Source organism: Nyctereutes procyonoides, unplaced genomic scaffold (genome assembly GCF_905146905.1).
Source record: "Nyctereutes procyonoides isolate TBG_1078 unplaced genomic scaffold, NYPRO_anot_genome, whole genome shotgun sequence".
In the NCBI taxonomy this organism is placed as follows: domain Eukaryota; kingdom Metazoa; phylum Chordata; class Mammalia; order Carnivora; family Canidae; genus Nyctereutes; species Nyctereutes procyonoides.
Genome location: NW_026575145.1, coordinates 22,258,865 through 22,280,030, shown reverse-complemented (window position 1 = coordinate 22,280,030; position 21,166 = coordinate 22,258,865). Strand labels below are relative to the sequence as shown.

At 54.6% G+C, this 21,166-nt stretch overlaps 2 protein-coding genes across 2 annotated transcripts; one reads left to right on the top strand and one right to left on the bottom strand.

The window, feature by feature from the left end:
- The first annotated feature begins 1,849 nt into the window (after positions 1–1,849).
- CPNE6 (copine 6) lies at positions 1,850–8,316 on the top strand. The gene is made up of 17 exons (XM_055309252.1): positions 1,850–1,948; positions 3,293–3,464; positions 3,856–4,035; positions 4,389–4,463; positions 4,629–4,703; positions 4,857–4,940; positions 5,032–5,121; positions 5,477–5,581; positions 5,803–5,889; positions 6,107–6,166; positions 6,428–6,561; positions 6,649–6,703; positions 6,790–6,841; positions 7,157–7,290; positions 7,429–7,665; positions 7,872–8,049; positions 8,158–8,316. Exons 2-16 carry the CDS (start codon positions 3,297–3,299, stop codon positions 8,007–8,009), a joined length of 1,674 nt encoding a protein of 557 aa, XP_055165227.1. The 5' UTR covers positions 1,850–1,948; positions 3,293–3,296; the 3' UTR covers positions 8,010–8,049; positions 8,158–8,316.
- Positions 8,317–11,139: 2,823 nt separating this feature from the next.
- Positions 11,140–12,918, bottom strand: NRL (neural retina leucine zipper). Its single transcript, XM_055309376.1, has 3 exons — positions 12,887–12,918; positions 12,326–12,733; positions 11,140–11,472 (listed from the first exon to the last, which is right to left on the bottom strand). Exons 2-3 carry the CDS (start codon positions 12,704–12,706, stop codon positions 11,140–11,142), a joined length of 714 nt encoding a protein of 237 aa, XP_055165351.1. The 5' UTR covers positions 12,707–12,733; positions 12,887–12,918.
- Positions 12,919–21,166: the final 8,248 nt, after the last annotated feature.

Below are 21,166 nucleotides of genomic sequence, written 5' to 3'. Positions count from 1 at the left end.
AAATCACTGCCTGCCTCATCTCTGCTGTCTTCCCCCATTCACTGCCACCTCCACCCCCACCATCTGCTCCCTTTTAGTGCACAATGTTTGGTCGCAGTAGGGAAAAGTAAGGAATACCCCACAGGAATGGGAACAGGAGCCCAATAGGAGAGGGATGGACCTGAGAGGTACCAAATGGGAGGGTACTGAGAAGTGCCCCCTGAGTGGGTGGCAGGGGTCCCGTGCAGGATCGGGGCTGAGCTGGCTGGAGCAGAGACTGAGATGACACAAAGGCTGATTTCTGTGTGTGTGTGCCCAGCTCTGGGAGGTGCGGTGGGTTCGGAAGACCCCCGTGTACCAGGAGGAGATGGGAGCAGTATACGTGCAAGCTCACATACAGGCAGGCTCACTGATGATGGGATTAAATGGTGTTGCATTATCCTAGGGGTGCCATCAGTAGTCAGAAACCTCAACAGTAGAGTGGCCTGAAGGTGAACAGAAGTGCCTATGGCAAGAGACAATCAAGTTATTTGCCTCCTGTTGGTGTACTAACAAATACTACTTTGGCTTTCGAGGCTCCATTCAGGGGCCTCTTCCTCTGTGAAGCCCTTCCTGATGCCTTCCCCTGACTCATCTAAATTGAACCCTCCCTCTTTGTGACCTGTGGCCTCCTGAACCGGTCCGTAATTTTGCACCTGTCACACTTCATAGCATTTGTGTGTTAGCTTATCATCCCTCTGTCTGTAGGTCTGTCTGTTCTTTACACATGCACCTCCCCCAGGGGCAGGAGCCATGTCTCAATCACCTGTGCAGCCCCAGCCCCTGGCGCCCAAGAGATGTTCAACAAATGGCTGCTAACTTAATATGTGAGCGGTTTAGAGGAGGGAGGGTAGAGATGTTCAGGTGAACCCTCTTGTGTACTCATCCCAGGTCACCATGGACCCAAATGTCTTCACGCACGGCATGCAGCTACCCAGGCAATCCCTCACTGTCCCTGGTCTCAATAGGGAATGACTAATGACTTGTTACCTCATGATCTGTGTGTGGCATCGCCCCTCCCACAAGGATATGACCGGCTCGGGCTGAATATGGGGGGAGCGGTGAGCCATGGGTGCTGGGAAGATGCCATCGGTCCTTCGGCACATCTCTCTACTGGCAGCCCCCGCTTCAGGATGGAAGGCTGTGTGCCCTTAGGTAACTGCATCCATTTCCTTAAGTGTGTCCCTGTTTAAAAGCAGTTAGGGAAAAACAATAATAAAATAAAATAAAATAAATAAAAGCAGTTAGGGAGCTGGACCTCATTCTCAAAGCTATGAGATTTAGCGTGGCACGGGATGATTTTTAAGGAGCACGTGAAGATCTCCATTCTGTTGTATTTAGGTTGGTGTGAATGAGTGTATGTGTGTGTGACAAGTATAGCCCCGTGTTCTTTGATGTGTTACTGCGAATATCCTCAACAAGCGTGATGTGGAGAGTGCTGTGAGACTGGGTGTGTTTCCTTATGTGTATTGGTAGGGCTGTAACTGCCGTGGTGTCACAGTGAGTTTATGTGCTGGCGCCTGTGTGTGTCAGTATCCCATGAGTCGTGGGTGCGTGTGTCTCCATCATCCCCCAGCGTGAATGTGTGTGCACACAGGCACTGCCACAACGTGAGCACGGGTGTGGGTGTGTCACTGTGTCTGTGGGGGTCCTGCCTCTGAGCCACCCCCAGCCCGCCCTCCTCCCCGGTTCTGTGGGTTCTGTGGCTCCTTCCTCAGCAGTGGCCCTGCCCCTTCCCTCTTCTCCCTCCCAACCGGTTTGTGCGGGGGGGGGGGGGAGCTGGTACTGCGGGCCCCCCCACCCCTCCCCATCCATGCCCCATAAATAGCAGCAGAGCCGGAGCCGGAGCCGGCGCCAGCGGCTGGAGCAGCAAGGGAGTCAGGGCCAGGGCCAGAGAGCCGGAGAGAAGAGCCCCCCGACTAGAGCCCAGGTGAGCCTACCCTTCCTTCCTAGCTCCCAGCCTGGCCCAGTCTCCATAACAACATCTCCCCCAGCCCCCAGAGAGGCCTCCAGTTCTGCCCGATCCTCTCACCACCACATGCCCCTGCCCATCTCAGGGACCCTGCAAGAACTGGGAGACTTGTGACTGGAAGGCAGAGACCCCCACCCACCCACTCAGACCCTCCCCTCGCATATCCAGAAAGGTACGCACTATGGGGGGGGGTACCCTAGCCAGAGAAGGGTCCCAGTCCTGAGGGAGGTACTGGAACTGGCACACCCTCCTGGAAACAGACACACAACCAGGGGACAGACACACAGGGTGGGGGCATTCAGACAAATCAACACACACTCGCTGGGGAAAGCACGACACAGGATCAGAGACAGCCTCACCCTGCGATGTGGACAGACACAGATAGATGGACTGACCGGCCGTGAACTCGGGCCAGCATCCCCCTGCCTGCTGCTGCCCGAGGCTTGGTACCACTGCTGGGGGAGGGTGGCATGCGTGCATCCCACGGGCAGCATGGAGGGGGCTGTGGCTCCCCAAAAATCCTGTCGCTAAGAGACAGTGCCAGTGCTGCCAAGAAGTGTGAGAACAGGGGAGGTGGGGAGGGAAGCGAGACTTGTCATAGTGGGAGTCCCTGCCAGGAACCTTGGAGGAGCTTTCGGCAGAGACCAGCATCCGTCTCCAACTGCCCAAACCCACCACCCCTCCCTTGCCATGAGCCACCCAGAAGGTGAGTAGGGTGAGGTGGAGAGGGACAGCCCCACAGGGCACCTTATGAGCAGCCTCCTCCCGCTCACTGCAGACTCCATTCCTGAGGCCCATCCCCTTTCAGGCTTCCAGGGGCTCCTCCACCCATCTCCCCACTCCCTTGCCCCAGTTCAGCTTCCTCGTGCGTGCGTGCCAAGACTGAGTGCGGTGCTGGCTCAAACATCAGTCGGGAAATAGCAGAAGGTGCTGAGATAGCAGAAAGCTTAGATCAATCGATGGCCTAGGAGCCAAGACTGCCAGGAATGCCCCCCCCCAACCGAACACCCCCAGCCTTCTTGAGCCTCATCCACACACAGTAGGCCAGCAGGAGTGACGGAGGCACACAGCTGTGCCGGAGCGGGAGGCTCAGATCCTCCGCCCTCCTTGTTCAGAGCCCCAGGGAAGCCAAGCTGAGGGCAGGGGTGGGGGTGAGTAGGGGGGAAGCAAGAGATCCATGAGATCCTAGGGCCTCAGGAAGCTTGACAAGGGAGGAGGGGGGCCTAGGTTCCCAGAAGACAGATCCCTCTCCTGGCAGATGTTCCCTTTCCAGTGTCCAGGTCATCTGTTCTGTCCCCACAGTGACATGTCGGACCCTGAGATGGGATGGGTACCCGAGCCCCCAGCCATGACGCTGGGGGCCTCACGGGTAGAGCTGCGGGTGTCCTGCCATGGCCTCTTGGACAGAGACACACTCACCAAGCCCCACCCTTGCGTGCTGCTCAAGCTCTACTCTGATGAGCAATGGGTGGAGGTGAGAACAGGCTTGGTCTTATCTTAACCTCCTGGCCTGGGAAGGATGGGGGCTGGGAAGGGGCAAGGGAAGCCTCACAGGGGAGTGTGAGGACCCTGAGGGGCCTTTTCTAGGCAGTGGGGGTCACCCTGGGGACAAGTGTTTCATCATTACAAACACAAACCCACAAACCGTTTTACAGCTTCCAAAGACCGCAGAGTCCCAGACAGTCCTGAGATGGGCCCTATGGCTCAGTGGGCTGGCAGCATCCTAAGCTCAGGGCTGAACCTAGCAAGGGAAGAGCTGGTCACCGGGGGTATGGGAGCCCGAAGAAAGCTGGCATGAGCAGGGTATTCCAGGGCAGGGCAAAGTAGCCTGGTTTCCCAGAGGGCCCTCACCCCTCCTGCTGCAGGTGGAACGCACAGAGGTGCTACGCTCCTGTTCTAGCCCGGTCTTCTCTCGGGTGCTGGCCCTTGAGTACTTTTTTGAGGAGAAGCAGCCCCTGCAGTTCCACGTGTTTGATGCTGAGGACGGAGCCACCGGTCCCAGCAACGACACCTTCTTGGGCTCTACAGAATGCACCCTGGGCCAGGTTTGCATTCCCATTCACCCCACCCTCGTTGGCTTCTGCCTCTGAAAGCCAAAATAACAGAAAATCAACTCTGGAGTGAGTTCATTCTGGGCTTGGACCCCCATCTCCACCAGTTGCTGGCTGTGCAGCCTTGGGCAAGATCCTTAACCTCTCTGAGTCTTAGTTTCCTCATCTAAACAATGGGGGTCATCACATTGTTTACTCTTGAAACGTTGCTGTGGAAATTAAGTCCAACCTTAGCCCAAGCACAGCCGCTGTGAACACTCTAAGGACACCTAGTACCCTGTCCCTTGTTCCCTGGCCCAGGCAGATGGGGATGTCACAGCTGGGTCTCCCTCCACTTCCATCTCCAGATTGTATCACAAACCAAGGTCACCAAGCCATTACTGCTGAAGAATGGGAAGACTGCGGGCAAGTCCACCATCACGGTAGGCAAGATCACCTTGTACTCACCCTTAGATGGGGCATTCAATGCCCTCTCATGGATATCCATGGTGACATCACGTCCAGGACTGGCCCTCACTGAAGGGACAGGGCATAAAGTGGCTCTTTGGTTGGTAGGGGGGAATCCTGCCACTTATATCCCCTTGCAGATTGTGGCCGAGGAAGTATCTGGCACCAATGACTATGTCCAGCTCACCTTCAGAGCCCACAAGCTGGACAACAAGGTGGGAACCCCTAGAGTCTTGGCCCCCATCTTCCTTGTTAGAGAGCGTAGGCCCCCCCGCTCAAGACAAATCAGTGCTGCTCCCTCCTCAGTGTTAGCTGCCTCCCCCTGCAGACCTCACCAGGCTCACATGTCCTTTCCTCTGCGTCCCCAGGATCTGTTCAGCAAGTCTGATCCTTTCATGGAGATCTATAAAACCGATGGGGACCAGAGTGACCAGCTCGTCTGGAGGACTGAGGTTGGTGACTGGGGCTGTGGGGAGGGAGGGAAGAAGAGCAAGGTAGGGGAACCCAGACAGGAGGTGACCAGCTCTCTGGTGTTTCTCCAAGGTGGTAAAGAACAACCTGAATCCCAGCTGGGAGCCATTCCGCCTGTCCCTGCACTCCCTATGCAGCTGTGATGTCCACCGGCCTCTGAAGGTGAGGCCCCGCCAAGCAAGGGCCGCCAAGGAGCGTCCAGCCCCTGTGGGAGACATGGCCCCTGAGTCTGTCAAGACCCCTCCCCCTCCCTCATGTGATAAGCCTTTCCCACTGTGGAGCAAAGACCCAGGCATGGCTCAATACTCCCACACTGTGTGCCTTTTATCAAGGCCAAAGTCCGGGCCAGATGGAGCCAAAAAATAAAGTTCAGCAGGTAGCCTCTTTGGGCAAACTGAGTTCATGTGTGTGGGCCCAGGGACTGTTAGCCCCCACCTCCCTAAATCCCTCCCTCTGCTCCCCAGGAACCACTGCAAAGTGACCCTGACCCTTTTGCCTCCCCTCCTTGCCTTCTCAGTTCCTGGTGTATGACTATGACTCGAGCGGGAAGCATGACTTCATCGGCGAGTTCACCAGCACCTTCCAGGAGATGCAGGAAGGGACCGCAAACCCTGGGCAGGAGGTGCCGCAGAGACCCCCAGCCCCTCAGAGTCCCACCCAGATCCCTGGGAGAGTTCCAAGAGTACTGAAGAGCCCAGGATGTGTGATGAGGGAGAGAGGGTGGAAAGTACCCGGGCTCTGTCCTTAGACAGAGGGGGTCTTGCTCTGGGAGGCCCCAGAAGGGAGACAAGGGGTCACCACAGGAAATGGTGACTCTGGGATTGTGGGGTGTGTGGGGTCTAGATGCAGTGGGACTGTATCAATCCCAAGTACCGGGACAAGAAGAAGAACTACAGGAGCTCAGGAACCGTAGTCCTGGCCCAGTGCACGGTAAATCCCAGGGTCCGCCTCAAGTCAGACCCTCAGATTCACCCCTGCCCTTGTCTCAAAGACCAGTTTCTCCTCTTCTGAGAACTGAGAAGCCCTGCCCTATCCCACCGGGAACTCCAACTTCAAAAATGTGTTTTTCCACTTGCCCCATGGAAGCCCCGACCAGTTACCTCCTGAAAGGACGGTCCTGCTACTTTACCTCTCCCTCTCCTGCTAGGTGGAGAAGGTGCACACCTTCCTGGATTATATCATGGGCGGCTGCCAGATCAGCTTCACGGTAAAGGGGACAGGGGACACAGGCAAGAGTAAGGGACTAAACACAGAGTGAACAGAAGGAGCTCCAAATCCCCACTGCCCCTATTTTGGGACCTCTCAGGAGGCTTAGTATGGTCTTCTTGTACCCGACACCCACTCCATGATAAGGCTCCCTGTGGGCTTGACTGGGTTTACCTTAGTCCTCCCTACAGACACTAGCTCTGGGTGAGCCTCTCTGTTAGCTCTCACGGATGCGGTGTGACCCTCTCCCCACTTCTACTAGGTGGCCATCGACTTCACTGCCTCCAATGGGGACCCGAGGAGCAGCCAGTCCCTACACTGCCTCAGCCCCCGCCAGCCCAACCACTACCTGCAGGCCCTGCGTGCCGTGGGAGGCATCTGCCAGGACTATGACAGGTGGGAGAGGGGTAGGCTGGGGAGGAGGGAGGTCAGGAGAGAGGCCTGCCTTGCCCGTTAGGCCCCACAGCCTTTTCTTCTCCCCAGTGATAAACGGTTTCCAGCATTTGGCTTTGGCGCTCGAATCCCCCCTAACTTCGAGGTAGGCTGGATTGAGAAGAAGGGAGGATTTGTTGGGAGAGTGCGAAAGGAAGGAGAGACATCTTCTCCCGGCTCTCGCCCTCACAGGTGTCCCATGACTTTGCTATCAACTTTGACCCAGAAAACCCTGAATGTGAAGGTAAGAGGAGAGATTTTCACTGGCCCACCTCCCCCCATACACTTCGTGCAGCCTGTACACCCCATGGCACAGACTCCATCCTCATGGGCCCAGGCCTGGGCTGATCGGACCACTCAGCTGCTGTTTTCATTGGGGACTCCTGGTCCCTGGCCCACCATCTGCCTGGCCTCCTCTCCCAGAGTCTGGACCATCCAACTCTCCTGCTTAGTGAGGAACTTAGGGGGACAGGCAGTCCTGACACAGGAAAGGACCTCTTTGCTTTAAGGGTGTCAAAAGGCCTGCTAATCTCTGCTGGCTTCACCCCCTCGCCTACAGAGATCTCGGGGGTCATCGCCTCCTACCGCCGGTGCCTACCCCAGATCCAGCTCTACGGCCCCACCAACGTGGCCCCCATCATCAACCGCGTGGCCGGGCCAGCTCAGCGCGAGCAGAGCACCGGCCAAGCCACGGTGAGGAGACGCAGCGCGAAACCAGGCGCTGCCCCCCTGGCTGTCCTCTGGTGGGGCCGCGGCCGAGGCTCGAGCTCGGGGCAGGTGCCAACGCCCTGGCACACAGAGCCTACCCTTTCTCCCCGCTGCCGGCCCTAGAAGTACTCCGTGCTGCTGGTGCTCACGGACGGCGTGGTGAGCGACATGGCTGAGACCCGCGCAGCCATTGTGCGCGCCTCTCGCCTGCCCATGTCCATCATCATCGTGGGTGTGGGCAACGCCGACTTCTCGGACATGCGGCTGCTGGATGGCGACGACGGTCCCTTGCGCTGCCCCCGAGGGGTGCCTGCGGCCCGAGACATCGTGCAGTTCGTGCCCTTTCGGGACTTCAAGGATGTGAGTGCCCGGCGCCCCCTCCCGGCTGAAGGACTCAGTCCCCCAGGCCCTCAGGCCCTCAAATCTCACCCATCTGTCCCACTTGGGGTTGATGGCGCGTGAGGGACACTGGCTCCCCGCGGGCCACCCCCGAAATCCCGCCCCCTCGCCTGACCCCGTCCCCATTGTCCGGCCCCCCCCCACCCCGTCCCCACCCCCACCCCCAGGCCGCACCCTCCGCTCTTGCCAAGTGCGTCCTGGCTGAGGTGCCCAGGCAGGTGGTGGAGTACTACGCCAGCCAGGGCATCAGCCCCGGGGCTCCCAGGCCCTGCACCCCGGCCACGACCCCCAGCCCTAGCCCGTGACTGCCTCCCATCGGACCACTGACACTCCCTCCGCCTCTCAGTGAGTCCCGGGGCCCTAAGGGGTGGGGCTTGGTGGAGCACGTGGGGGCGGGGGCTCCGTGCAACGCAGAGGAAGGTGCTAATTGACTATCCATCCCACCGGTCCCAGGTGCCTGTCCTGACCCTTGTGACTCGAGTGCCCAGTGCCTCTCCCCCTTGGACCAGCTGTGCCCCCTAGGTCCTGGAAGTCCGTGGTGAGCCCTGCTCTTTCTCTCCAGGCCCCATACCCCTCAGCCTTGTAACTTTCTTCAGTTATCCTGACTTTCTGGTCTTTAATAAAAGGAATCACTCCTAGCACCTTGGCCTCTATCCATCGTGCCCCATATGGCCATGGACAGTCCATAACCCCCGCCCATCCACCCACACTATTTAGAAATGAGGACCAGCCCTTTCAAGTCTGAGCCACAGCTCCTATGCAGCCTGGTATCTCAGCGGTTTCACCCCAAACTGTGTGCCACTGGGATCTAAGGAGCCCCTCCCTCACCTCCCAACCCCAGGGGGCCCAGCACCATGGAGGTTAATTGCCAGAGATGCAGGGTGGTAATGAGGGGCTGTCAAAGGGGCAGGTTGATGCCCTCTTACAGTTGTCTCCAGAGAAGCCCTGCTGAGTCCTCCAGGAGCTGCACTCCAGCCCCCACACAGCTGTGGGGCAAGCCAAGCAGGGTCGTTGGGGGGACTGAAGGAGGGCAGCAGGTCTGTGAGTGAATTATGAACACAGAGGGGGCATCTAAGGTCTGTGCAGCCTGGTTTTCCTGGGGACGTGAATGTGCGCATGTCCTCATACACTGCACATCCCTGCCTCTCCATGAGTGTGGTCTTAATGTTTCAGGAAGTCAGTCTGTGTCCCCTTAATAACATTAACAACAGCAGTGGACGTTATTGTTTGGAATGTATGAAACTTTGTGCTACATGCTTTAAATGCATTCACTCTCACTAGCATCATTTACCCCATTTTTCTGGCAAACCACGTGAGGCTTCATTTAAATTCACCCATCGTCAAAGAACTGGTGAGCCTGGAATTGAGCCCAGACCCATCTGACTGAAGTGCCCACACTCTTAATCACTAGTGTGCAACTTCTGTGTGAGCCCCATCTAGAGACCCAGGTGTATGTATACGTGGGCTGATTGTGTGTAGGAGGGCAGGTGCCTATGGATGGTGTCTCTGCCCGCCCGTGTATGTGCTGTGCAGGCCTCAGCCAGTTAAGGAAGGTGTGCAAGAGCAGTATTCAGTCTGGACTGAAGCTCCAGAGAGCAGGCAAGGACACAGGTGATAATCCAGAACAAGAGAAGAAAAGATGGGCTCCTGGAGGGGTCCTCGCTGCCCCAGCCTCTTCCTTCAATGATGCTCATGGGAGGAGATGACGGAGGAGAGGCCAAAGGTGCTGTGAGCCACTCAGGAGAGAGGAGCCAGAGCTAGAGAGGGTGGCTAGTGGCCAGTGGCCAGTGGTGGAGAAAGAGAAAAGAGGAAGAAATCCTGGGGGAAATGGAGGAGATGCCTCCCATTGCAGGTGTCTGAGTGGAAGAGGGACAAGCTGCGCTAGAGGAGGGGGAGGAGGGAACAAGAACTGTGAAGAGACAGCTGGGGAGGGGGTGGAAAGAGGGGGCAGAAAGGAAGAGAGACATATGGGAGCCTCTTCTCCACCCTCAACTGCTTCTCCCTATTTATTATGTCCCTTAGAGGACCTACGACAGTGGCTGGTGAGGTAGATGCTCCCAGCTCAATGCCTCTGCTCTGCCCAGGGCCCCCGCCTACTCTCTCTGTAGGCAGATGAACTAGAGGGCTGGGTAACCATGGCAACTATGGGACCTCAGGATAGCCATAGGCAGGCCTGGCCCAGTCACTGCTGCTCCTGGGCTTCTGTGCTATGGTGGTAGGAGGAGGAGGCTCCATCTGGCCCAATCCCCACCCTTCCACCTCATTTTCATTGGGCCTCCAGAACCGATACTACACACACACACACACACACACACACACACACACACAAGCCAAGAGCAAGGCTAAAGAATGAACACATCTTAAATGGCAAGAACATTTAGCCAATGGTATAAAGTTCTTCCTGAACTTCAAGTTTAATTCACAAAAACCACATTCTTTCAACATCTTATCATACTGAGTAAAATCTCATCTCAGCCCTCAGCAAGGCAGGAGGTAGCAAGGGTACTCTATGCAGGTCTGGAGGCCCAGGCAGCCCAGAGGGAACAGCAGAGGACCAGTATGTGGGCTCATCCACTGCCTAGGCTGCAATCAAGAAGCGGGAGCAGGACAGGAAGTCCCTTTGGTGAGGTTATTCTGGGGGCTTCTTGGGGAGACTCTTGGCACTCCCACACCAAGGAGATGCCAGAACTGGAAAGGTGTCAGAAGTCATCCAACCCAGGATTAGATGAGGTAACCAAATCCCAGGGACCAAGTGAGCGTCCCTAGGTGACAGAGGTATCCCGTGGCAGAGCTGGAACTAGCACCCAGGTCTCCAGAGTTCTCTCCCAGCCACTCTCAGAGCTCCTCAGGCCTTTACTGCCCTGGGCCCTGGAGGCCTCTAGGTTGGGTAGGAGTAAAGCCTCTTGGAGAAAGTTCTTAGTCTGTCTTGCTGTTGGTAACTGAAATCTTGAAAACGCAGTAGTCCTAAAATGGGGAGTTTACAAGCCTCCGAATGAGGCTTCATTGCTAATTACCACCTTCATGCACTACAGGTTGAAAACCTTGAATTAAAATCTAAACTGAGGGGGAGTCACACCACTCCCTGGGCTCCCATTCACTGTCACCCAGCTATCATCCACACCTCCCCACCCCACCCCATAGTGCCCAGCACGGGCCCCTCCAGATCTCAGTGTCCTGGTCATGTGGGGCGGAACGGGGGGTGGGGGTGGGGGTGGAGGATTCTGTGTGCTGCCTGCGTGAAGAGAGAAGACCCCTCTCCCCAAAAATGACCAGCATCTAACCTTGGAGCCTGTCTTGAGAGGATATTTACGTATAGTCATACTACGGAGCGTCTGGACCAGAAGGCGCTCAGTAAACCATCTAGTGAAGGGTACAGCGGCCTCCTGGGTGGTGCCCCCCACCCCCCTACGACACCACTCCCCGGGCCCCCGCGGCTCAGAGGAAGAAGTGGGCGTGGTCCCCGGCCCCGGGGCCGCTCGAGGTCAGCCGGTCACAGCGAGCCTTGTAGAGGTCGCGCTCCCTGGCCAGGCGGGCCACCTCGGCCCGCAGCGCGTCCAGCTGGGCGGCCAGGCGGGCGCGCTCGGCCTCCAGCCCGCGCCGCTGCTGCAGCCGCTTGGAGCGACAGGCCTGCGCGTAACCGCGGTTCTTCAGCGTGCGGCGCCTCTGCTTCAGCCGCAGCGCCTCGTCGCGCCCGCAGCCCCGCAGCTGCCGGTTGAGCTCCCGCACAGACATCGACACCAGCGCCGCGTCCGAGAACCGCTCGGCCAGCTGCAGCGGGAGAGGGCAGAGGGCTGGTCAGCGCCGCGTCCCGCCCGGCTCCGCAGTTCCACACTCAGGGGGCCTGCGGGACGGCCCCGCCCCGCCTTCCCGGCGCTCGCGCTCCCGCCGAATCCGCCCGGCAGCCCGGACCCCGCCCCAGGCCCCAACAAGCCCCGCCTCCCCGGGGACGCGCGCCCCCGCGGGCCGCCCCGCGCTGCAGGCCCTCGGACGCCCGCGCCGTCCCCCGCGGTGCTCAGCGGCGGTCCGCAGGCTCTCGGGGCCCCGCGGACACGCGCCCAGGCAAACCCCGCCCCGCCAGGGCACCTCGCTCCCCTGTCCCGAGGGCCGCAACCCTGTGACCCTCAAAGGATTTGGATTACATCCTAATGCCCTCAACACCCCCATCTGTGTCTATAGTTAATAGGATGAGTCCCGATCCTTCCTGAGAAGGTTGGGGGCTGGGGAGGCACGATGTTTGGAAAGGCCAACCCCAGTCCCGTTCCCACAGCCTCAACACGGTTCCTTCCATTCCACACGCGGCTCTTTCCGTGTTTGCACAGACTGAGGATATTTACCTCCCCGTCATCAACCGCTCCCCATTAATTCTCAACTCTCCCCTTTTAGTCCTCTCCTAGCCTTCTCTTCTCCCTCTTCCTCGGGGTTCATACTAGTCATTTCTCTCCATTTGGAAAAAGAGGAGGGGGCAGAGGTATTTTCTCTATTTGATTTCTTTCAAGGGCTCCTCCTTTCTCCTGCCCTCGGGCTCTTCCCCAATCCAGAAACCTCTCCCGAAATTCCCCTTCCTCTCTTGAGCTGTCCTGCCTCACCCTGCCTCCCCTCAGACCACTCACTGATCACTCACCTGTGTACGCTGGGCTTCCGTCCCCTCGGGGCTCCCTGGGTAGTAGCCGTGGGGCCCCTCGATGGGGACTGGACCCTGACCCTGCAGCAGCTCCGCGGCCTCCTCGGGACTCAGCCCCAGTGCCTCCCCAGTTCCCAGCTGCTGCTGCAGGGTGGCCAGCCAGTACAGCTCCTCCAGGCCTGGCCGGGGGCCCTCAGTCGCTCCCGCCATGCCTGGCTCACTGAAGGTGGGTGAAGGAGGCACTGAGCTGTAAGGTGTGGAGCCCAGTGAGGCTGTTGGGGGGCCAGATCGCCCCTCAGCAGGTTCCCGTTTTACCTCAAACTTCATCAAGTCAAAGTCATTGACATATTCCATAGCCAGGGGGCTGGGAGGCAGTGCCATTCTGGGGCTGGTGTGTGGGGAGTGCACCTGCAAAAAAAGAGGAGAGGTTTGGAGCAGCATCTGGAGGCTGCCTGCCAGCCTCCTCCATCAGAACCTGCTTCTCCCAGAGCCCAAGTGCCCTGGAGGGCCGGAGTTCCAGAAAGCTGGGGTGATGTGCAACCCTGTTCCCTAAATAGTCACCTCTGGGCGGCAGAAACTTTTCAGGTGGCAGGGGTTCCTGACTGGGGACAAGCAGCTTAGAGGCCTGACTGAGGAAGAGGATAAATAGCACAGCCTCTGGCCCCACTGGCGCCTCTGGGAGCTCTGAAAAACAGGAGGAAGATGGCAGTGCTCCCAACTCTAGTGCTGGGACGTACTGAGAGGCTCTGCCATCTCAAGAGACATCATTCCATTTCCAAGCAATCAGAAAAATTTTGCTTAATTAACTGTGACAGAGTATGTGTCTATTTTAGGACAATGGGAAGGCACGGATACCACGACTTAATTTAATGTATAAGGATAATGTGATGTTATATTTCTCTCTCAGAATGCCTAGGTCAATGCCTTGCACATGGAAGGTCCTCAGTGCACATCTGTTCTATGGGTGAATCAATCAATCAATCCCTTTTATAGGAGCATGAGACTTTCCAAAGAAAAAAGAAAGATCCTAGAGTCAGTTCTAGAAAGATCAGGACTGAGTGGTGACCACCTTTCCCCAAGCCAATCTCTCCAAAGGGAACCAACTAAAATTGGTTTTCTTCCTTCTACTCAGAATCTGCTATGTTCTGTGAACTGGACAGATTGCCTTCCCCTTTCTGACCGGGTTTCCCATTTTGTTCCATAAAGGCAGTTAAACTTTACCATTTCCCAAAGAGTGTTCTGGGAAGCCCTAAGTCTGAGAAATACCCAAGAAGTTGATGTTCAGATCATTTTGAGAAATGCTGCTCCATCCCATCCCCACATTCTGCAGATTCACAAAGCATAGCAGCTTATCAATCTGAGGAGTCGTTCAGTAAACTGTCTGTTCAAACTCAACCCAGAGTGTCCCAAATTTATGTCAGCAAGGAGCTCTCCTCCCTGTTATCAACTGCAGAGTGTGTGCTCACCTGAGGGACCTCAGGCTAGACGACCTCAGACATCCTTCCCAGCCTGTAGCTCCCAAGTTCTAGCCCAGGTCTCAGTTCCAACAGCCCCACTGCCAGCCCCCCAAAGGTGCAAGGCAGGGAGCACTCATCCCCAGGGCTTGGCATTTGGCTCCATCTTGAGACCCCAAGCCTAGGCAGCCCTCTTTCTAAGGACATCGTAGACCCTCAGGTTCTGCTCCTAGAGGTGGGAGGAGAGACAAATCCTTCTCTCTTCCTTGCCCCTGGGAAGGATTGTTGCCTTATCTCTTGAGCCCCTCACCCTTGAGAGGACAGGGGTGGTAGAAACAAAGACATAGGAGGTGCCTGGGGGGATCAGTGGTTGGGCATCTGCCTTTGGCTCAGGTCGTCATCCCGGGATCCTAGGATTGAGTCCCACATCCAGCTTCTCTCAGGGAGCCTGCTTCTCTCTCTGCCTATGTCTCTGCCTCTCTCTATGTCTCTCATGAATAAATAAATAAAATCTTAAAAAAAAAAAAAAAAGAAACAAAGGCACAGATTGAAGGAATAATCCTTGGCAGGGAAGAGATGGTGAAATGCTGAGTGAGGTGTCCAGAGAGAACTAAATGAAGAGATGCGTGGGGAGGGTTATTTGTCTTTCTGATGTGACAGCACTGAGGGACATAAAGCCAGTCAGGGTGGGAGTGGGGCAGGGAACAGATGTGTGGGGATTCTGAAAAACAGACAACAGAGAGCAGACAGCAGGTGACAGAGGAGGAGGCTGCTGGTGAATGGCCTGGCACCCAGGTAGGCCCCGAATATACTCACCTGGGGAATGGTAGCAATGATGTGGTCAGTGTCAGAGTCAGGCAGGCACAGCTTCCCCAGAGACTGGAGACCCCATTGAGCAGGGCCTGGTGCCTCAGCACTCAGAACAAGGCGCTGAGGGCACCAAGCCCACAGGGCTCTCTTAAAGGGCCAGTGCTCTGAGGTCATCCGTGGTCCTCAGGCCTCTAGCCAATGAGGTAAGGGGATCATTTGCATATCTCATTGGCCTGGGGGGCTGAAGGGAATGAGAAGAGGGGAGAAGACAAGTATGCCTATTCTCAAGGAAGGAAAGGGGGCATCTGCCCCAACAAAGCTCCTCTCTGATGGTCCTTCTCACAGGTGCCCAGTTCCCTTGTACAGAGAGCTGCTTTGGCCTGGCCAGCCACCATCGGGTGAACATCACCCTCAGCCCTCAGCAACTGAGAGCCTGGGACTGGAAAAGAGGCCCAGAGAAGCTCCTGGTGCCCTCACCCTCCAACACTCTGCAGCACCTTGGCAGTGTTTGCAGGAGTACGAGCAGTCCTGAACCCACTCTTTCTCACCTAGCCAGTTGGGACTGTTTCTTGTTTTCAGGAATCCGCACACTTCTGTCCCCTGCCTCACTCCCACTGTGACTGGCCACATACCCCTCACAGCTATTGTATCCGAAAGACAGGCAACCATCCCCACGGTGAATGTCCAGGACTTGGCCACCCAGTCCTCAGCCTCTCCCACTCTCACTGAGCCAGCCCCAGGACAGGCAGCCCAGCTCAGGAAAAGGGGCAGCAGAAGGGAGAGTGGGGGAGAGTGGGGATCTCTGCTCCTTCCTTCCGGGCCACCTCAGGACACTGAAATCTAATCACCACCAATCCATCCGAGACACTTCTGTAACTGCCCTCACACGCCCTCTGCTTCCTCTTGCCTTTTCCCTGCGTGTCTCTGTCCCTCTATCTTCCTTCTCCTCATCCTGGTTCCCAGATGGCTTGAGGGTGACCTACATTTTCAGCCTAATCCCCTAACACCTCTTAGAGCTCTCATCCTTGAGTAGAAGTTGGAACGGGGATGCTAGGAATTAGCTAAGGAGGTGTTTAAACCTGTCTGAAGCTGTTTAAAACAGGGTGTGTATGAGAATAGAACTCTAGGAGTTAATGGTTATTCCCTACCTGGTGAGGATACTCAACCATTCCCATGGGGTTAATGGGCCCTCTGTCCCAAGTCAGAGAGAGACCTGGGTGTCCATCGGCCCCAAGGATGATCGGTTATAAAAATTAACCTTGTTCATGCCTTAGGTGTTGGGTGAAGAGCTGGTGGATTCAGATGCCCTAAAGCAGTAGTTCTCAAAGTGTGGTTCCCCCAACCAGCAGCATCTCCTCAGAACTTGCTAGAGATGCATATTCTCTGGTCTTACCTCAAACCTACTAAATCAGAAACTCTGGGGATGAGACACATACACACACACACACACACACACACACACACAATTTGTGTTTTAATAAGCCCTCAGGCAACTTTGATGAACATTGAAATTTGAGAACCACTGGTCTACAGAATACCTACAGCTAATGCAGCTTTCCCACTGTGTGTGTTGTGGGGGGGGCAGGGTTGGGGGGTCTCTCTTACCATGCTTACAGGTACACACCTATAAGAAGACCTAGATCAGAAGACATCATTCTCTTCCCACATCTGTCCTGCATTGTGTGGAGCAGAGACCATTGTCCCTATTTAAGTAATAAGGCTTCTCAGTGTAATTGCCTGGATCTCGCTGTTTTTTGCAGAAGAACCAGGGCCTGGGGACAATGTCACAAAGTGGGAACGGAGATCATGAAGACAGAGAATAACACACTCGTCCATGGAATGTGGCTTTGCAGCACATACCCAGGAAAGGCCCCCAGAACTTCCTGAGTTGAAGAAGTGTTGAATGCAGCCCCTTTCTCATGCCTGGCCCCAGCCAGACACTCGCCCCTGAGCAGCTGTCAGGTCTGTGTTGATCTTCTTGTTTACTGGACAGCTCAAAGGAGAGATAGGGGGGAGGTGCTAAGCTGCTAACGGGCTCAAAGAGTCAGACTAAACAAGCTCAGGCTAGCTGAGCCGCTCAGGGCTCAGACAAGGTGCCACTGGCTAGGGAAAAGTGTCCAGGATGTGAGGGCTGGGCCAAGAAAAAGAAGCAAGGGCACAGAAAGGAGATGCCGTGGCAATCAGTGGGGCCCCAGAAGGTGGTTCATGGACCATCTTGGTGGGGGTGGACCCGAGCCTAGGAGATGCACACCAAGACATCTGGGGACAGGGAAATGGGAGCGAAAAAGAGGAAGCCAGGTGGACTTCAGAGATGACAGAGGAGAGGAAGGGAGGCAAGGAAGCTTCGCTGAGTGGGGCAGGAGGTGTAGGCCTGCTTCTCCCTCTGCCTATGCCTCTGCCTCTTTCTCTGTGCCTCTCATAAATAAATAAATATATTTTTTAAATAAATAAAAGAGAAAGGAAGTCTTCTGGGGAGGACCAAGAAGGGAGTGAGGGGCCATGAGAGGGGTGATAGGAACAAGGGACCAGAAGAGCAATGGTGGTAGAAGGAAGGGACAGAGGAAAGGTAAGACTGGGGACCAAGAACTAAAAAGAAATACAGAGGAACAGACAGACAGATGCAGGCCACAGAGGAAGCACAGTGGCCAAAGGACACAAAAGGAAAAATATCTAAACAGAGGGATGTTGGACAATTGGGGGAAGAGGGCCAGTCAAGTGAAGTGCCGGGAGAATTGGGGTACAAGATGGAGAGGGAGGAGAGGAGACTGAGCCAGCAATCCAGGGCGCCATCACTAACCTCCTCTGTCCCACACTCCCTTTTTGGAGTCATAAGACCCTGTAAGCCATACAAGTTCTGGCTTTTGGTATCTAGATCTTCAGTAATGGATTCAGGTCTTCAAACCTCTTCCTGGTCTACCTGGTATGTTCATTTGACAAGTGTTTACTAAGCACCAGGCATTGTGCTCAGCATTAGGGACACCTCGGTTAATCAGACTCACACCTGCCCTGCCTTCGTGGAGCGTATAGCCTGATGAGACAGGAAGACATCAATTTATTGCCCTTAGGCCCAGACAAGAGTGGTCTCTACCCTGGGCTCTGTGCTTTTGGAAGGTTCCATTCTGGCTGTGTCCCACCCCATGGGGTAAGGAATTCAGGCCTCCCCTGCCCACCTCTATGGCCCAAATACCCAGGAATTCCCTGCCTACCTCTAGGGCCCACATGGACCTCTCCCCTGGGTTGACCCTTGTAGAAGTGGACCACATTACTGGTATACACATCTCCAGAACCAAAGGCTGGCTGACAGTGACTATTTGCAGGAGGTCACAGACAGAATTGGGACATGTAGACAGAGAAGTCTACATGTGTGCACATGAGGCCCCTCACAGTACAAGATGGTGTCAGGATTGAGAAAAGAAGCAGGCCCAAAGGCCAGGGGCCAAACACATCTTCTCCCCACACCACCACATTCTATTGTAGAATTCTTAGGACTCTGAATAAAATCCAAATCTGATTTCAAATTTGAACTAAATTCCAGACCATTATGCATATATCTATCAAGGTAGAAGTCTTCTTGATAAAAATAAAGATTGAAAAAAAAAATAAAGATTTTATTTATTCATGAGAGACACAGAGAGAGAGAGAGGCAGAGACACAGACAGAAGAGAAGCAGGCTCCATGCAGGGAGCCCGATGTGGGACTCGATCCCGGGTCTCCAGGATCACACCCTGGGCCAAAGGCAGGCACCAAACTGCTGAGCCACCCAGGGACCCTATTTAACAGTTTCTTAGCATAAGTTTCTTAGCATAAGTTCTACACTTTAAATATTTAAACACAAGGGAGTACCTGGCTGGCTCAGACAGCTAAGCAACCGACTCTTGGTTTCAGCTCAGGTCATGATCTTGCTTTCATGGGTTCAAGCCCCTGTGTGTCAGTTCAGTGTGGAGTCTGCTTCAGATTCTCCCTCCCTTCGCCTCCCACTCACTCCAGCAGAGCTTTGCAGTCCAAGTTTAGGATTTGGGCTTTTTTTTTTTTTTTAAGATTTTATTTATTTATTCCTGAGAGACACAGAGAGAGAGAGGCAGAGACACAGGCAGAGGGAGAAGCAGGCTCCCTGTGGGGAGCCCAGTACAGGACTTGAACCCAGGACTCCAGGATCATGACCGGAGCCAAAGGTAGACACTCAACCACTGAGCCACCCAGGTGTCCCTGAGCTCTAAGAGCAGAGAGAAGCTACTAAAGAATTTCTGGCAGGACTGTGACATGATCAGATTGTGTTTGAAAATCTCATTTTGGATTTAGTGTAGAGGAGGGAAAAACGGAATCAGAACCAGATTAGGGGGCTAATGCAGTATCCAAGTTGAGTTTGGAGGATATCTTAAGCTGGAAACAAACTCTGAGATGGAAGCTTGTGTATAGGTGGTTCCCTGCGGGGCAGGGTCGGGGGGTGACTTTTAAAAGCAGAGAGAAAAACAGGACTGGATAGCAGGAAAAGCAGAAATGCACTGCAATTGCACAGAGGCTTTAGCTGATCCCACAGGAGCTCTGGAGCTTGGATGGACCAAACTGAGGAAAGGGGACCAGGCCTTTGGTCCCCTGCATCAACCAGTCCTTGGATACACGCTGCCCCAGGAAAGGGGTGTTACATTTGGTGAGACTGCTCCCTTCAGCCACAGGATGTATTCAGCTGTGAGCCATTAGCAGCCAATGCTCCAAGGCTGGGACAATGAATACCTGGATCCTAAAGAAGGAATCTAGGTGGCACACCACAGCATCCAAGGGCCAGACCCAGAGGGCCTTGGGGAAGAGAAAATGCAGACCAGTGGAAAGCTGGTCACACCCTGCCCCCTGGTGGTGGTGTGGCTGGAACACTGGGCCTACTGGTTGACCAGGCTGGGTGGTGTGCCAGGGAACCATATAAAAGTGTAGCAAATAGGGGCACCTGGGTGGCTCAGTGGTTGAGCCTCTGTCTTTGGTTCAGGTCCCGATCCCAGTGTCCTGGGATTGAGTCCCACATCGGGCTGCCACAGGGAGCCTCCTTGTCCCTCTGCCTATGTCTCTGTCTCTCATGAATAAATAAAATCTTAAAAAAAAAAAAGTGTAGCAAATAAAGGGAATCAACACTATAAGGAAACCTTCATAGGAGCCCCTAAAGTTAAGGAAGGAAGGATATAATGGAGCTTCAGGAACATGAGACTTGTCTACTCTTTTATTCAAATAGCATTTATTAGCTGCCTATTACAGGCCATTCTACTAGGAACTAGGATAAAAACAAGACTAAAATGTGGGTCCTTCCTTCAAGGAACTAACACTTGAGTAAGGATTATAGAGATACAAAAGCAACTATAGTAAAGTGTGAGAATTTCAAAAACAGAGGTATGTATACAGTATAAAACCAACACAAATGACATAGATGTTAATTCTAAGAGTCAAACTGACTTCACCTAGGAGGGGATGTTTAATTTAAATCTGAACAGCTGAAGGGGTTCACAGAAGTGCTCTGGAAACTGCAGCTGGGTATGTGGGAGAGGTGGCAAGTAGGGAGGTGGCAGTGATAATGCTAGATAAATAGGAGCCAGATTACAAAGGGTATCAGTTACCACGTTGTAGGAAGCCTCGAAGGGATTTTAAGCCTTAAAGTGATATGATCTCACTTTTTTTAAAATGATAAATCAAGGGGACACTATAGGATTGGAAGGGAAAAAAGTAACCTGGTAAGAAGAGTCAGAAAGGCTTGGATTCAGATTCCATTTCTCTCTGATGACCAGCTATGTGACATTGAGTAGATGACAACTTCTTCTAAGGTTGTGAAACTGAATGAAATGATGCGTGTAAAGCTGTTGGCACAGAATCTGATCTAGTGGCCACACAATAAACATTATCCCTCTTTCTCTTAACTCATCAAAGTGAAGTTACATGCGGAGTTTGGAGGGTAGCTTAGTGGGAGGGAGTCGGGTGGCATTTGGAGAGGTGGGCGTCCAAGAGGTGGCTTGGAAGATATCACCTGAAGCCAGGTGAGAGGCAAGCCCTGAACTAAGCCAGTGGCCTTGGGGATAGACATAGATTTGAGAGCTAATTGGGAAGTACAGATCCAAAGGTTCTGGTGTCTGATTGGCTCTGGAAGAGAAGAAATAGCCTAGACTGATTCAGGTTCCTCTGGAGCAACTGCCTAGATGCTGGTACCATTCACTGAGATGGGGAAGCATGAGAGCAGGTGCAGGATTATGGAAGAGGTGATGGCCTTCGGCAGATCCATGCTGCCACTGGCATGCACAGCTTTAAGCCCAAAAGGTGGACAAGAAGGCAGCTGTTTGAAGTGGAGTAGGTGTGGACAGAGTTTGGATATAGGAACTGGAGGAAAGAATCCCAAATATATACACATGAGGTTGAGTCCAGGATGCAGACTGGGTGGAAGAGATAGAGAGCCAACAGCAAGCCTAAGGCTGGGGGCCAGCCCTCCTTGTCCCACTTATTCTAGCACAAAACTCTGAGAAGCCTGAGAATAAGGATTGTTTCTGTTGCAAATGGCAGAAATCCACTGAAAATGAGCTTAAGCGAGAGAAGAAATTTGTTGACTCAT

What these genes read in the sequence shown, in the direction of transcription:
- CPNE6 (XM_055309252.1), top strand. Translation starts at nt 3,297, where the DNA reads ATGTCGGACCCTGAGATGGGATGGGTACCCGAGCCCCCAGCCATGACG. An exon ending in AGCTCGTCTGGAGGACTGAG is followed by an intron (nt 4,941 to 5,031) that starts GTTGGTGACTGG and finishes TGTTTCTCCAAG; the next exon opens with GTGGTAAAGAACAACCTGAA. An exon ending in ATGTCCACCGGCCTCTGAAG is followed by an intron (nt 5,122 to 5,476) that starts GTGAGGCCCCGC and finishes TTGCCTTCTCAG; the next exon opens with TTCCTGGTGTATGACTATGA.
- NRL (XM_055309376.1), bottom strand. Translation starts at nt 12,706, where the DNA reads ATGGCACTGCCTCCCAGCCCCCTGGCTATGGAATATGTCAATGACTTT. An exon ending in CGGAAGCCCAGCGTACACAG is followed by an intron (nt 11,473 to 12,325) that starts GTGAGTGATCAG and finishes CTCCCGCTGCAG; the next exon opens with CTGGCCGAGCGGTTCTCGGA.